Source organism: Neolamprologus brichardi, chromosome 1, assembly GCF_056152115.1.
Source record: "Neolamprologus brichardi isolate AB-2024 chromosome 1, ASM5615211v1, whole genome shotgun sequence".
Taxonomy (NCBI): domain Eukaryota; kingdom Metazoa; phylum Chordata; class Actinopteri; order Cichliformes; family Cichlidae; genus Neolamprologus; species Neolamprologus brichardi.
This window is the reverse complement of record NC_142104.1, coordinates 26,273,849-26,290,698: the sequence shown is the minus strand read 5'-3', so window position 1 is coordinate 26,290,698 and position 16,850 is coordinate 26,273,849. Positions and strand designations below refer to the sequence as shown.

Sequence of the window (16,850 nt, the reverse complement as noted above, 5' to 3'; positions counted from 1 at the left end):
GAATAGAGAATGGCTGATCATATTTAAGATTGAAGCTTTAATTAATGGTAAGACGTCTTTGAGCAGTTTTGTAGGATTGGGGTTTAAAAGACACACTGATGGTTTGGAGGAAATAATTACTACAATTGTTGTCGCACATAATGCAAGGATAATTTTAGTTTCGAAGTTTGTACAAGGTTCACAGTAACAGTCAAATTTCTTGAATATATATTTCAGGTAGAAATGTGAAAAAAAAAGAATTCCCATTTTAACCACAGATCTTACCTAAATCTCTGTGGCAAGTAGATATCGGCTGCGGCTTGCCTTTTGCAGCGAACTGTTTCCAGCGCTTTCAAGAATCCATGCACACATAGCAGAAAAGTCCTTTTGGATGTGATTCTTGTCATCTAGGTTTTCCCTAAAGCTTCAAGGTTATCCTTATCCCTGACACATATATCTCCACTATGATGCCCAATAAATATGCATGCCACCACACAGCAGATACCCTCATAAACCTGTATGTGCATGTAGCAGCGCAACAACAATGAGCCTGGATCACACCATTTCAACAGATGATGTGTAGTTCTTAACACATCTGTTCTAAAAGATCATACAGTGGTAATTATATATATAAAATTGTGTTTGGGGTTTGATTTATTTATTTTTTGCACTAAATCCTGAAAGGGTCCCCTACCTCTGTCAAACAGGGTTTCCCTTAAAAACACAAGTAAAATATAAGCCTACAGACAAATGTTGTTCTGCTGTTCACACAGGAAGTGGCTAAGAAGTAGCAGGAACTCAAATATTAGAGTGAGTTCCAGTGAAATGATGTTCGGGTGTAACTAAACAGGAAATTGTATGACACCACATGCTGCAACATATGTCCTGTGAATTGCTTCAACCGCAAGATTTTCCACCAAAGAAGAAGAAAGAACATGAAAAATAGGAAATACTAAGAACTCCATCACTGCGACGCCTGACACCAACAACCGGCTTTCTCAGATTCGAAGACGCAGCATGGAAACGGCATATTTCCTGTTTTTTCTACACCTTTCCTTGAAGGGATACTGTGAAGCAAATCATCAAACAAACAAATCAGGTATTTATCATAATACAAATTGTATATCATAGATTACAGCAGAAGTGTTTTAAAATGTTGCATTTTTTTAGAGGAAGTGTGAAGAGTGACTATTTTAGATTGAAATATGACAACAACACGACTCATCTCTGTGTCCAGATCTTCAGAAGCACTACAAAGCTGAGGAGGGACAAAACTTTACGATGCCATACTGTAACTGTTCAAAGATGGTGGATATGAAGAGTACAAGTTCCAGTGCTGAAGGAGGAAGAAATGAAGAGCAATTCCTAGACTGTGGAAAACTATTTATAGCTGAAGCTAAACATTCTGGAAATTATTCATGTTTCACAAAGTAAATAATGCTAAGTTCAAGTACTGATATGTTGTATACAGTGATATGTTGTTCCTATTTTAGGCATGTTTAAAGACACTGCACCCTGGAACAGTTTTTTGTTTTTTGCTGCTGTAATTGTTTCTCTTGCCCATAGAGACCCTAACGAGGACTCAGATAAAAATAGCACAAAATGCCAAATGTTACTAAAAATCACTGTTTAATCAAGGAATCCATGCCCTGACCCACCAGGGCATGGATTCCTCTAAACCCCTGAAGGTGGGTTGTGGTATCTGGCAGTGTTGTCTGACATTTGGTTTATTTTATTAACTCTTTCTTTATTTTAAGTCATAATTTAGAAATCTAAACTATGACTGCCTCTGAGTGGATCACACTGCAAATCATCCCACCTTTCTGCACAACTTAATTAATGGATCTTGTCTTGTCATTCTCTTTTTAGTCACAGACAAAGGAGTCTTTATATAAGTCCTGTAAGTTATGAGGTAAGGCCTACAATGATTGGACTGTTTTTTTTTTTCAAGCACATCCCACAGATGCTTGACTGGACTGAGATCTGGGGAATTTGGAGGCCAAGTCAATACCTCAAATTCATTCCTCAAATTCAATACCTCAAAATCAGTCCTCAAACCATTCCTGAACCATTTTGGTTTTGTAGCAGGGAGCATTATCCTGCTGAAAGAGGCCACAGCCATCAGATAATACCATGAAACGGTGTACATGGTCTGCAACACTGCTTAGTTAGGTGGTACGTGTCAAAATAACATCCATATGGATGACAGGATCCAATGTTTCCCAGCAAAACATATCCAAATGCATCACACTGCCTCTGTCGACTCGACTTCTTCCGACCAGGACCCTGTCGCTGGTTTTACCAGTGATAATACTTGATATTAACTGCTGCCCGGGAATATTCCACATGAGCTGCAGGTTGGGAGATGCTCTGACCCAGTCGTCTAGCCATCGCACTTTGGCTCTTGCCAGACTCACTCAAATTCTTACTCTTGACCATTTTTCCTGCTTTTAACGTCAACTATGAGGACAGACTGTTCACTTGCTCCCTAACATATCCCACCCACTAACAGGTGCCACGATGAAGTGATAATCAGTGTTATTCACTTTTCCTGTCAGTGGTCATCTTATGTCAGATTGAAGTTTATTAGCATAGAAAGATGTCTGTGGGTTTCACCCTCATCATTTTCACTGTAGGTGTTTCAGCAAGACACCTCTTCTCAGTCACTAACAGATATACACATGAGAAACCTGTTTTCACTTTAAACGTGTCAAAGTGTGAGTCACACCTCTGAGATGTTTAAATGTTATCATTAGTCAATGAAACTTCACATTTATAGTACCTTTCACAAATCCGAATGCGGCCCAGTTCATTGAGTGCAGTAATTTAATTAAAACTTGTTTAAAACCTTTTTTTAAAACTATCTTCAAATGCAAAATAAATTGTTTTCAATGAGTGTAAATGACTTGCTGCTTCACAAATTTCTATTACCTGTTCGTGTCTCTGCTATCCAGTGGCAACAAGCTGTCCTTCCATCTGCAAGTGGAGAAAATGAGGTGCCTTTGGCGTAATGAAAGCATTAAAATCCTGGTTGTGAGTGCTGGTGGTCACATCTCCTGCCCAGGCTTCGGCTGTAGTAACAACACAAATGTCACTTGGTACAAGGTGAGGTCCATACAAGATAGTAGTAACCACTTCACAATCTAAACATTGAAATCACAGTGTCAAAGTGTGCTTTCTTACAGAATAAAAAGAAGGTTTCAGACCAACACAGGCAGTCCCGGGAAGTCAGAGAGGTGTTATATCTCGAACCAGTCTATGAAAAGGATACTGGAGTATTTTTCTGTGACACACAAATAATTGAGGGAGGAGTGACATGGACTTTGAGGACAGGGGTTGAGGTCATAGTTATACGTAAGTGCTGTCTTCATGTTCTCATATGTATGTGTATTTTTGTTTTCTTATATGATCAAGATATTATCACTATGGTTAAAAGTTCATGATATATATATAAGTACCACCAATTTTGAGCAAACACAGTAGCATACAGTTAGGACCATAATTTTTTGGGATGATGACAAATTTGTGTCATTTTTCTTTGTGCTACCACAGTGGATTTTAAAATCAATCAGGATGAAACTGAAATACAGACCTTCAGCTTTAATTCGAGGGGCTTAATAATCAATATTTTTAGATTAGCTGTAAATTACAGCATTTTTTAAATAAATAACCCCCTATTTAAAGAGGATCGAAACTAACTGGGCACACAAACAGAATTTTAAATACAATGATGATTTTAAAAAATATGGAAGAGAATCCTTTGCAATCATTGTGTAGCCCACCCGTACTTTCCGTGCCAGGTAAGCACCTTGGGTTCTTTAAACCAAACAACTTTAATCCAATAAGAGTATGTCAAATACGAAAAAATACATAAAATATTGTACCCTATAATGCTGAACTTGCAGTCTTTATGCTCTTGGAAGAGCATGATGAGGAAAAGAACTCGCTGTTGGAAGCTATCTGGCAGTAAAAGTCTCTGCACCTCTAGCTTGTAGTCTCTCAGTCAGTTCAAGGAATGAAGAGTGATCGGAAGACATCCAAAGATGGTGCGGGCTCCGTCTTAGTATCACATACACTCTAGGTTGTCTTGGCATCTCTTAACTAACTGATGAATATTCGCAGTTTCTACATATTTAGCCACTCAGCTAATGAGCTGACACCCGTGTGTGTTGTGATGCTAACTTAAAGCTAATGCAAACATGAGCAGCTGCACTGTTTTATTAGGAGAAATGTCTCCAGCTTCTCACAGGCAGTTCGTAGAATGTGCATATCCACAAAGAATGTTGATAGTCCAATTCATACATACACTTTCTGCACTTAGTCCAATCACTTCCGCCCAAGATTACGTCCGTCCACTTAAAATCATGAGCTCTTTGCAACAAACAGGATACTTGTAAATATGAACCATATAATATGACCTATATAATGCAAATACTATTTAAACATATTGAACACATTGTACTCCTTTTAATGTTTAAACACATTTCAACACATTTTAATAAATGATACCTGGTTAAATGATAAATTTAACCTGGTCACAAATGAATACTTGAATTGATAACACATAGGCTACTGGATTTCCTCTCTTGAGATACTCTACCAGGCTATGACTACAGCCACCTTTGGGTGCTGCTCGTTTGGGGTCTCTGTCTTCAGTTACTACAAAGCATGCTCTGTTGGGATTACAGATCAGCTGACTGACTGAAATAGTATCCGATCTCTGTTTTTGCACTATGCTTTCCATCATTATCCATTTGCACTGTAATGTGGAGTTTAATCAGTTTTGTGTCATTTGGCTTAACCCGAGTATAGCCCTGTACACTTCATCCTGCTACTTCTACGAGCAGTCACATAATCAGTAAACACTAATTACCTTTTCTACTCACAGCCATACATGCCCGTAACCATTTGCACCACCTTTTCTGACACATAATGCAGTATGCTTTGGCTCATGAAGTTTTCTGCCTGTCTTATTTGGCCTTCCTGTTCTTAAATGCAATCGGTGGATTGCGTCTTTTTGTAATTTCTTTGCACTCACATTCATGAAGCAATTTCTTGCATGTAGATGTCAGTGATATGCCTACCTTCTTGAGAAAGTTCTCAATTTAGCTGGATGTTGCGAAAGTTTTTTTTAGTTTTTTGTTTGTTTGTCTTAACCAAGTTAAAACTTCTGCGATCACGAACTTTAGTTGTCTTCAATGGTCTTTAAGATGTTTTGGTGTTGCTGAACTGGCCAGTGCATTCATTTTTATTTATTTTTTTTACAATCTACCATACTGTTTTTTGGCACATGATTAAGACTCAACAGGATGGCCTCCTTCATTTGCACCTCTTTGGACTGCATACTAAGAGTTCCAGTGAACAGCATCCAAATATGGGAAAAAACAGTATGGGAATATGTATAACAATGGCTGTAATTCCGAAACAGTTTGTGTAACACATTCGTCAAAGTCCTTAAATTAAAGCTGAAACTGCACTTCAATAGCATTTTGGCTGTTTGATTTTAAAATCCACTGTAATAGTGAACAGCAGGCAAAAAAACAAGCAAAACTACAAAAAGTTGTGTCGTATTGACCTAACTGTAACTCTAGGGTTGTTAATCTTAACCTAACTGCTGGGCATTTAAAATTACATAGTCCAATTCATACATACACAGTTGCACAGACTTCTCGTCCTTTCTGCGCATCTCAGTACAGCTACCAATCACAACATTCATTTTTGCCCATAATTCTTCCGCTTAAAATCATGAGCCTTAACACCAGCATCTCTAAGCTTTCATTTATTCACTAAAACATTTCTACACTGAAACACTGATTGGCACAGCATCAATAGCCGCCAGATGTTTTATCTGGTTAATGCTCTATACATAGTCTAGCTATTAACATTCAGCGACTGCACTATTCCATTCCTGCTATTGCTATGTGATCCAGGGTGCACATAAGTGGTCCACAGGTGCGCATTCGCTGTCAAAATAAAAGACGCACACCAGATAAGAAGTTGCAATGCGCGTTTGCGTCCATAAGATTTTCTGGAGGAGGACAGACATTTGTTTAGAATTCTTAAAGATGTCAAAGAAGCAAGCTCCTTTAAGCAATTACTTTGGTGTTCCTGCACCTCCAAATAAATGTCAGAAGGAGTCCGAACCACAAAAAAAGCGCATATTCTCGGAAAAGTGGTTGCAGGAGGTGAGCTGGCTTCAAACAAAAGATGAACGCACAGAGATGTGGTGCAGAATATCCCGTGAAAATCCCACTCTAGCAGACAAAAACAGTGCCTTTTATATGTACGCAAATGCGCGTTGCAACTTCTTATCTGGTGCACGTCTTTTATTTTGACGGCGAATGCGTGTTGTTTCCCAACAGTGTCTTGTCTTATCTTGTTGTACTCTTGCTATTGCACACTTGAGTGTCCACATTGATCTCTTATGGTGCACTTGCAAAACAGCAGACATCACACACAGAGCTTATCCTATCGCCCTGCTCAGTTTTATGTCACAGTTTCCACCCTTCCAGCTTCCCAGTTCAATTGCTAAACTATGAAGTTAAACTCATGACCAGTTGCACCAATTGTTTTATTCACAACAGTTTTTTTTCCTGAAAGCTCCAATACCATGCTTCATGTCAGCTGCAGCACCACTCTTAAAGGTTATTAAAAGGGGAATTTTTAATATAATGCTTTATTATAATCCTTACAGAATGTAACTCAGGGGAAGAAAACACATTGGTTACACAACTTGCATCTTTCTGTTTTGCTTTGTTTTGTTAGGTTATTTATTGCAGTCGTTTTGCAAAAGATTGTGCCACTAAAGGCTAGCAAACAAAAAAAATGCAAAAAGATATATATATATATATATATATATATATATATATATATATATGTGTGTGTGTGTGTGTGTGTGTGTGTGTGTATATAAGACACATATATACATAAGTTATGTGCGTCCTCTTACTTGCTTTTAATAGATAGTTTGGCCAATTAGAAATCTGATACTACAGTCTAATAAGATAAAAAGTAATACTAAAGTAGGCCAACGCATACTACCGGATAGAACAGCATGGCCATATCTTGCAAGATCTAATGTCTGTACGTACTCATTTACTCATTTACACATTTACACGTCAAACAGATGTCCCAAATTTAAACATCCATTTTAACACACTTTTGAAAAGTCAGATTCTATAAATTGCAATAATATTTTTTTTCTAGGCCAGGTCAGACAAATTTGTTATTTCACCAGTATGTCATTAGTGTATTCATTTACACCGATGCAATGGCATTTCATCCATATTCCTATCCCATAATTTCAAGAAATATAAAATTACACAAGGGACACCTGAATGCCACTGTCCTATAAGAAAACCATTTACATCCCAAACTCAATTTGTACATTACACACTCTACCAAAGAATGTTATTTGGTTCATATGCTGCTCAGAAACTGAATACCACAGGGCCTAACCCACAGGAGGCGGTTAAGTGGTTAACTGTTTGTGTGGTTGTTGCTATCATTGCTTTCCTGTGTAAGAACAACTTAGAATGCATGCAAATACATATGGTGATAGTACATTTCATTTATCCGTAGATTTGTCTTATAAAAGAGCTCCGGGTATGCAGCTAGCTATAAGTTAGTGCTGTTACAGTTAAAACTTAGCATACTGTGCTCTGAGCCCCTCTGTAGCTTGCTGACAATTGTTGTGATGCAAAAATCAGGCTGACAGAGCTGCCTGCATCTTGGCTTATTTCTGCTTGTTTCTTGCTGAATTTTAAGGTGTCGGTATGTCTTGATATACACAGATTGCAAGGAGTCATTTGAATTATTGTAGTGGCTGTTTCAAAGTAGAGCTCAGATCTATATGTGTATGACTGTTTCTGTAGTAAATTAGGTACACATTTCTGACTTTATTTCCAATCGCCTTCACAGCACTGCCATCACGCAGTCCTCCCAGGATTCCTGTTGATAATGAGCCAAAGGAAGTGGAAATTGGTGATTAGTTACATCATTCTGAAAAACTTATTTTAAAGAAAAACATGTACAGGAAGTGAACACACAAAATCAAGCAGCCCATTAGTTGTTTGTGTCACTTCTAGTGACCTGCTTTTAATGGCTTTTTTTCTCCTCCACTCAATTTAGGCCAGCCTTACACACTCTTATGTAAGGCACTTTTTCCTTTTGAACTAAATTTTTCACCAAAGATAGAGTGGTACATGAATAATGATGGCAACATGACTCTACTAGACAGTAAGTAAGTCGCATCAGTCCCTTACTACTGATGTTATAAAATCCATGCATGTAGCGTGCAAAGCTCTCAACATAATTTCTGTAATGCAGACAGAATTCCACAAACAGAGAGTCTTTGAAAAAGTACATGGAAGAGTACGAGGTCATACAGGTAGCTACAATAAATGAGGTGACACCACAGCACTTGACGTACACGTACACCTGCATCGCCAGTAATACATTTGGAAACGTCAGCGCCACAATCAAGCTGAAAAGGAAAATTAAAGGTAATAATGTTCTTATTGTTACTTCATGTGTTCATGTTTTAGTCAGACTATATTTGTAATAACACTGTTATATCACTGTGCTTTAGTCACTGTTGTGGTCTGCTGCAATAGACAATGTTTTTGCAAAAAAAAAAAAAAAAAACTAGTCACCAAACAAGCAAAAAATGTGATGAAATCCAATCTAAAGCTAAAGAGAAAGCTATTTAACTCATATTCATCAGGTTGACACAAACGAAATTCTTAAAGCACGTGAGGGTTGCTCTGTGTCTGCTTGATGTGTAGTTAAACTGTTTCAGTTTTGTGTTCCAGCTTCTACCCATCCAGCTTCCCATGTCGGTCACTCCTGCTTTGAAGACGTAATACAATCTAAAAGTTGTTCTTTTGTTGTTTTTTTCTTCTTGCAGTGCAATGGCCATCGCTGGTTGGGTATCCAGTTACAGCCTTCCTGCTGGTGGGTGGGCTGGTAATCATCGTGCATGTAAAATGGCTGGAGATACAGCTCATCTACAGATGCTACTTTAGAAATGGAAAACACAATGGAGGTTAATGCCGATGCACATAGACTGGCACACCTGTCTTTCCTCTTTATAGGACATGCCCATCCTGACATTACTTCAGGATGGGCATTACATCCATAGGCTAACTGAAACGCTGCGACAATGCTTTAAAATAGTCACTTTCTGTAGTAGTGGCAGTCAATATATTGTTTTGTCTCCACAAAGAAAGACTGTTATCATATGTATTTTTTTTCCCACACTGTCTTTCGCAACTTGACACCTCTACCAGATGAGAAAGACTTTGATGTGTTTCTGTCATATGTGTGGAGCCCTGCATCAGAAGAAGTGTTGGGAGGTGAGATCATTTCCTCCAGATCACCTCTTAATGATGAGGAAGGTAAGCCAAAGCAAGGATTCTTTTTTCACTCTATTACATTTTTAAAAAACATAAAGTAACAGTTTCTTTTGTTGACAGGAGACCTGTGTATCACCGACCTACTTAACGAGGAAGTTAAAGCTACCAAAAAGCCACTAGAGGTGCTGCTGCCCCAAGTGTTAGAGGACCAGTGGGGGTATCGCCTCTGTCTACTGGAGAGGGATGTGATTCCTGGAGGAGGTCAAAAGATCAGATATGTGTGTCTGTGTGAGAGTCTATGTTTCCCAAAAAGGTTGCTAATTTCTTTTTTCTCTACAGCATACACAAATGACGTGGTTCTTGCAATAAAGAAAAGCCAAATGCTTATCTGTGTCCTGTCAGATGACTACTTCACCAACAGTAATGCTGTGTTTGAACTGGAATCAGGAGTTCAGGTAGGATTATATACTCACAAACCAGACCTTTTTCTTGTTTTGTATAGTTTCTGTAGTAATCAGACCAGATGGACTGTTACATGTATGACAGGTTAAAATTCATTGATTACTGATCCCCCCGGGATAACCTGTGGCAAAAACGACTCTCACAATCACACTTCTAGGTCAGTTTTAAATCTCTTCTGCAATCGCATACAAAAATTGTTAATAGCTGATATTATTGGATTTTATCTTTTATATTTGAATACCCAAGTACACTACATTGCCAAAACTATTTTGGCAAATAGTTTGGGGGAGGGGGGGGGAGGGGGGGCGTATGAAAAGGAACAAAGGAAAACAAAAAGAAAACAAAAGAAAAAAAGAAGGCTTGGACACTGCTAGCATAGTGGACGGGTTTTTGACGGGGCTCCCACATAAACATAAAGCAGGAGTTGAAGCATCGCCAAATATGTTTCCAAACCAACCTCGTTCCAAGCCAAAGACTAGAAAATATGGTGAAGCATATTTTCCCTTTGGCTTCATCTGCACAAGTGCCAAGGTAGGTCTCTGCGACAGAATTAGTTTTCCCTGCATCGGGAGCACGCGCTGGGCTCTCCAAATCATGGACAAACTGAATCCCACATTCTTGATTTTTAGTTCACAAACACTTCTGTAATGACTAACAAATCCTGACATTTTGGAGATGTTAGCTCTTTATACAGTAAAGTTACAGTGGGATACAAATAATATCAGACTCATCCTGCCACAATTTGTTCCCCCAGTTCAAATCATGGACAAACAGTATCCCACAGCTGTTTATGTTTTGCACAGAGAGGCATTTTTGAAAAATGTATTGATAGCAATGTTGAATATTATTACACAGGAAAAAAACAACTACACGTAGAATAATTACACAATGACGCCTCTGCCTTTCTAAATGGAGGGACAGTAACTGTGTGTGTATATGTAAGCGTGTAAAAACTGAAGATGGTAAGATTGACAGTAAATTTTATCTCCATCCGCCATTGTAGAAATTCATCTCATGTAAACAATAACGTAGCGCACAGTGTGACGTGAAAAGAGGCACATACCTTCGACGTTGCATGACGAACTCTGTATTCCTCGTCCACACGTAAATGCAAAAACCGAGTTTTAAAAAAATCTCCGTTATTCGAAATGTACGTGTGGAAGAAAGGCCCAAACGCGTAGAAACAGCTGCGTTTTCAAAAGTACCCGTGTAGGTAAGAGATAGTAGTTTATTGCATTGCTACCGGTAATTTATTGCAGATTACTTTTATTTGTTTAATTGTTTACTAAATGTTTGAGGTGTGAAATAAACCGCAATGGAGTTTGAAAACAAAATATGTGCGTGTGTGTGGTTGGAGGATGTGTTTGTGCGGGGGAGGGGGCGCGAAGAGTTTCTTGTAAAACAAAGGGGGGCCTAACAAAACAAGTTTGAGAACCACTGCACTAAGGCATTATACAATAAAATAATGTGAATAATACATAAATAAAAGATTCTTATACAATTCTACCCTTTGATTCTTAAATCAAACCTTAAAAATCACATTCTTTCCTGACACTCTGTATATCATATCAACATTATTGTACACTTAAAGGAGTTTCACACTGTGTATCCTCACTTCACTGTTCTCTCACCACCCCATCTTTAATCATCCTCACAATCTAAGCTCTCACATGCAAATGACAACAACAATGATACAAAGGAAATACCCTGTCCACAGTGTCAAAGTATGGCAAAGTGAAACAGCATTAGGTGGTCATTCATGGGAAATTGCTGTCAGTCATTTCCGGATTTTGGATTTTGCCGTTGTGCAAAATCTCCTCATGACCTTCTCTAGGAGGCCAAGTGGTGCAGCCCTCTCTGAGTTGTCAGTTGCGCTGGAAATGGTCCCTGCTTCTCAGTGGTCCTCTTGAATCCTTCTCTCCTGGTCTTCTGCACCTCAGTCTCTCCTTCCATATCCCTCATGTCACACAATTTGTGTAATTTTTGTGTAAACCTCCTTGTTTAGTTTTTTTTAGTTTTTTTTTTTCCCATAGTTTCCTAAACCCAAATTTCATTTCCCACACTAAAACAGCCTTCTTCCATGCATCCTCCGGCTCCACTATGGACTCCTCTCCCCACTCCTTGTCAGACCACTGGTAGTCAGTTCTCTTCAGCTTTGTCCTGTGTAATCCACTGTCTCATCTTGCCATTTTACTCCAAAAGTGGCAAATGTCCAACTGAGGGAGTCTTTTCAAAGGTCCCCACCAGAGATCTGGTGGTACTACGTGTTACAGTAACGCGTTATGCGTTACTATAATCCAATTACTTTTTTCAAGTAACGAGTAAAGTAAGGGATTACTATTGCAAAAACGGTAATTAGATTACCGTTACTTTCCCGTAAGCACGCTGCGTTACTGCGTTACTAAAACCGCGGGTTTTTTTGCGAGAATGTCTCATGACAGTGACGTAAGAATCAAACCAAATCAAATCACTTTTATTGTCACATCACATGTGCAGGTACACTGGTACAGTACATGTGAGTGAAATTCTTGTGTGCAAGCTTCACAAGCAACAGAGGTGTGCAAAGTACAATAACATAAGAACAAGCAAAATATAAGAATGGCTAAATCTGAGAATTATATGAATAAATATATGTACAATATAAGAGTGTATGCATATTACTGAATGTGTATACTAAATATGTATATCTACGTGTGTGTGTGTGTACACATATTTTACAAATTAAATAGAGTAAACAACAAGGTTGGTAGTTGGATATAGTGCAATCAAGTGGCATTAATGTACAGTATGGAGTGCATAATGTTGACGTTCCAGTAGTGGAGGTGAGGTGTCTATGAAGTGTTCAGCAGTCTGATGGCCTGGTGGAAAAAGTCTCAGTCTCAGTCTCAGTCTCTCAGTCTGCTGGTACGGGACCGGATACTGCAGAACCTCCTTCCCAATGGAAGTAGTCTGAACAGTATATGGCTGGGGTGACTGGAGTCCTTGATGATCCTCCCCTCTTTCTTCAGGCACCGCTTCCTGTAGATGTCCTTGAGGGAGGGAAGCTCACCTCCAATTATCCGTTCAGAACACCGCACTACTCTCTGGAGAGCTTTGCGGTTGTAAGCGGTGCTGTTGCCATACCAGGTGGTGATGCATCCAGTGAGAATGCTCTCAATGGCACAGCGGTAGAAGGTCCTGAGGATGTGGGGGCTCATGCCGAATCTTTTCAGTCTCCTGAGAAAGAAGAGGCACTGCTGCGCCTTCTTCACTGTTTTGTTTATGTGTACTGACCACGTAAGATCCTCAGCCAGATGTACACCAAGGAAGCGGAAGCTGCTCACTCTCTCCACAGCAGCGCTGTTGATGATGGAAGTTAGTGTCCTTGATGGGGATGTGTACTTCTCTGCACCTCCGGAAGTCCACTATCAACTCCTTTGTCTTTGCGACGTTGAGGGTGAGATGGTTGTCTTGACACCAGTGACTTCCTCCCTGTAGGCCGTCTCATCACCTTTGGTGATAAGACCCACCACTGTAGTGTCATCCGCAAACTTCACAATGATGTTGGAGTTGCTAGTGGCCGTGCAGTCACAGGTGTAGAGTGAGTACAGGAGAGGGCTCAGTACACACCCCTGTGGAGCACCAGTGTTCAGTGTGATGGGGGATGAGGTGATGCTGCCCAGTCTGACCACTTGGCGTCTGTCAGACAGGAAGTTAAGGATCCAGCTGCAGAGGGAGCAGCTCAGTCCTAGATCCTGCAGTTTCCTGTCCAGCTTCGAGGGAACGATGGTATTGAATGCTGAGCTGAGCATTGGAAATGCACATCTCCATCCATTCATGATGATGGTGTTTTCTCCATGCTGATGCTGTCTTGCACAGCTGCTGCTGCTGGACCTTTTCTTTCACCGCTCAGGACACTGCTGTTGTCTCTTGGTCTGCCATGTTGTTGCTTTGGACCTGCATTTCTTTTCTTCGGGGAGAAGTTAGTGAAAATTCAGCCAAAACTCGGCCTGGGTGTTTCTAATGATGTTAACCTATTATTTTCCTCCGACTGCTGCATGCATGTGGAGATTGATCCTAAGGCATTATACAATAAAATAATGTGAATAATACATAAATAAAAGACATTCTTATACACATCATATCACGGTACCGCACTGGAGTTCACTGAGCTCCAGATTCCATTCCATTCAATTCAAAATTTATTTGTATAGCACATTTAAAAACAACTAACCCTTTGGTTAACTAACAGTTAATCAAAGTGCTTCACAATCAGTTAAGAACAAGAGAAAGCAATAGGGAAACAAATATAGATAAATTAGAAACAAATACTGATAAATGAGAAGACAATGAATTAACATTAAAAACATAAAACAGGTACTCAAACTGAACTCGAATTAAAAGCCAAAGTAAAAAAGTGAGTTTTAAGACGTGACTTAAAAGACTGAATAGACTCTGAAGTACGAATCTCCTCTGGCAGATTATTCCAGAGTCAGGGTGCTGCTGCTACGAAGGCCCGATCTCCTCTATGCTTCAATCAAGGTCTCGGTTGTGCTAAGAGCATCTGGTTAGGTGAACTCAGCACTCTTTTGGGGTCATACATGTTGAGGAGTTTGTTTAAATAACTAGGCGCCATATTATTTAAAACTTTAAAAGTAAGTAAAAGAATCTTAAAATCAATACAATACTTTACAGGAAGCCAGTGTAAATTTGCTAAACCTGGAATGATGTCTTCATACATTCTCACACCTGTTAAAAGAAGTGCAGCATCATTTTGGACTAACTGCAAGCGATGGAGAGATGAGTGTTAAGGACCCAAATAGAGTGAATTGCAGTAGCCCAGTCTAGAGGTGATTAAGGCATGAATAAGTGTTTCTAGGTCTCTTGGAGGAAGATGAAGCGGTCTCCATGCCTAGATGCTTGGTTTTATACACCTGTGGCCGTGGACTTCATTTTAACAAATGTTTTGATGGTAATTGAATACTTTTGGCAGTTAAGTGTACCTTCTAAAGCTTTATTTCTTCCCTGGACACATTATGAAAACATGCAATTTTCCTTCCAAACTTCGCACTTATGTTTAGTAAATAATGACTATGTAGAAGTTGCCAGTGGAAAACTTTCATTTTGCAAGAAGCACAACCCGAATACAATCCTGTAAGTTTCATTTAATCACTTTAGTGACTTAAACTGAAACCAATAGCTGTGTGAATCTTCTTTTACGATAAAGGTGCAATTTTTTAAACAAGAAAATATTTATAATTTCTTAACGATTGTTATCGTTTATTTATCATTATTGTTTTGGGGTTTTTTTTACACATTTTTAGGCTTTGCTGCAAAACTCTGTCCTAAAACTCCTGCTTTTATGGACCACTAAAGCCTCGCCATCTCTTATCCAGCCTGATCCCCCCCTGCCCACACTTGTGCAAAGGGCCTTGGGAGTGCTACCCAGCCTGGATTGGAGGTCAGGGGAACCTTCCCACAGCAACTTCTGGAGATCTTTAAGGAAGACCATGCCCAAAAACAAAGTGAAGCTAGTTTCAGTGAGGTAGCATTAATGATTATTTTTGGTGTTGGAAGAAACTATAGAATTTATAAGATTACTCTTCTTTTCTTATTGTACATTATATTTATTTACTGTGTACTGTAAAGGTGAAAGTTCTCTTAATATATTTTTCATTAAAATGTTGCAAGCACTTTCAGCAAAAGCCATTCAACCACAATTAACCACAGAATGTCAAAGGAAATCATCATTTAAAAAAACCCCACAGAAATCCTTATGATACCTGAAATATTTTCATGTGTATACTGTGCATAGTATTTTTTTTAACTTTGACATACTGTTTAACACCTTGGTTTTGCTTTGTACTTATTTTTCTTATATAGAGCTTACAGTTTATCATTCATATTTATTCTCTGAGCGTCTGCAATAAAAAAAATTAATTCTTCCTGGCTTTAATAATGTATTTTGATTCTAAAGGTCAGAACAAAAACACACGTTAAGGAAATTTCCATGACACAGATGTAGATTCATAGCTATCATTTTAACATTTTGGGAGGGGAAAAAAGGGTGAGTCACCTCCTATACTATAGGGCTGGGTATCGTCACTGATTTCTAGAATCAATTCGATTCTTTTTCACAAGCTCCCGATTCGATTCGATCCACGATTTGATTAAATTCAATTTTGACTAAGTCAGAAATATTATAAGTCTGATCAATTATCAGTACTGACACTTATAAGACTTTATCAGAGGTGTGAGCATCACAGCAGATGCCTTTGTGTCAAAGTAACTGAGGATAAAACACAGAAAAACATGAAGGAGATTTTCCTGGCCTGGCTTCAAAGCAGATAACCTTAAAAATATACTGCAGTAGAACAAAAACCGAAAAAAAAAAAACATGAATCAGCATACGATCATTACCTAATGCTGCTGAAGTGAAGCAGAGCAATGTTAGAGGTTTTATTAGAGACACAGCTAAGCGTTTTGCAATTTGACATAATTTTAAAAATTTTACATTTCTTCAGTATTGAACATAAAAAAATGAGGCTTTCTGGTTGGAAGTCTTTTTTTTTTTTTTTTAAACCAGTCTACCGCTGTAAACGACGGTAGACTGGCGGCTAATAAGCAAACAAATAATGCAGAAAAAAGAGATTTGAGATGGGAAACTGTTCTTGAAGTACTCAGAGAGAGAAAGCTGTACAGGAAGTGTGATTTTATTGTGGTATAGAAGCCAAAAAAAAGCAAAAGTAAGAGGAAATTCACAATGTTTATGTGAAGCGAAATGTGAAGCATAGTTTGGATCTTCTTTTGCTGCTGGTTCAGTCAATTTTGGTTGGATTGACAAAATCTGCAGCATAAGGATCTGTGAGCTGTCGGCTTTCAGCCCCAACGGCGTGTACGTGCCATCGGGTGAGAAATGAATCGATGTCGCTTTATTCAAGGTGAAATTGATTTTAATTGGAAAATCAATTATCGAAACTCAGCCCTACTATACTATAGTCACCTCCTATACTAACTTTATTAGTGTCCGTGAGTATTTGTATGTACCTGGTTTCACATGTTACAGAGACAGTA

The 16,850-nt window shown here is 38.8% G+C and overlaps 1 protein-coding gene across 2 annotated transcripts; it reads left to right on the top strand.

The window, feature by feature from the left end:
- The first annotated feature begins 989 nt into the window (after positions 1 to 989).
- LOC102793800 (interleukin-18 receptor accessory protein-like) lies at positions 990 to 15,689 on the top strand. 2 transcript variants are annotated; one of them, XM_006780398.3, is made up of 12 exons: positions 990 to 1,078; positions 1,217 to 1,409; positions 2,934 to 3,084; positions 3,165 to 3,333; positions 7,900 to 7,962; positions 8,110 to 8,221; positions 8,308 to 8,483; positions 8,888 to 9,025; positions 9,270 to 9,377; positions 9,456 to 9,596; positions 9,675 to 9,790; positions 15,101 to 15,689. In XM_006780398.3, the coding sequence occupies exons 1-12, from the start codon at positions 997 to 999 to the stop codon at positions 15,323 to 15,325; spliced, it is 1,674 nt and encodes a 557-aa protein (XP_006780461.2). In that variant the 5' UTR covers positions 990 to 996; the 3' UTR covers positions 15,326 to 15,689. The 2 variants fall into 2 exon arrangements, with proteins under 2 accessions (XP_006780461.2, XP_087700713.1); XM_087844587.1 differs by having other exon boundaries at positions 9,456 to 9,790.
- Positions 15,690 to 16,850: the final 1,161 nt, after the last annotated feature.

What these genes read in the sequence shown, in the direction of transcription:
- LOC102793800 (XM_087844587.1), top strand. Translation starts at nt 997, where the DNA reads ATGGAAACGGCATATTTCCTGTTTTTTCTACACCTTTCCTTGAAGGGA. An exon ending in TCATCAAACAAACAAATCAG is followed by an intron (nt 1,079 to 1,216) that starts GTATTTATCATA and finishes CTCTGTGTCCAG; the next exon opens with ATCTTCAGAAGCACTACAAA. An exon ending in AAATGGAAAACACAATGGAG is followed by an intron (nt 9,026 to 9,269) that starts GTTAATGCCGAT and finishes CACCTCTACCAG; the next exon opens with ATGAGAAAGACTTTGATGTG.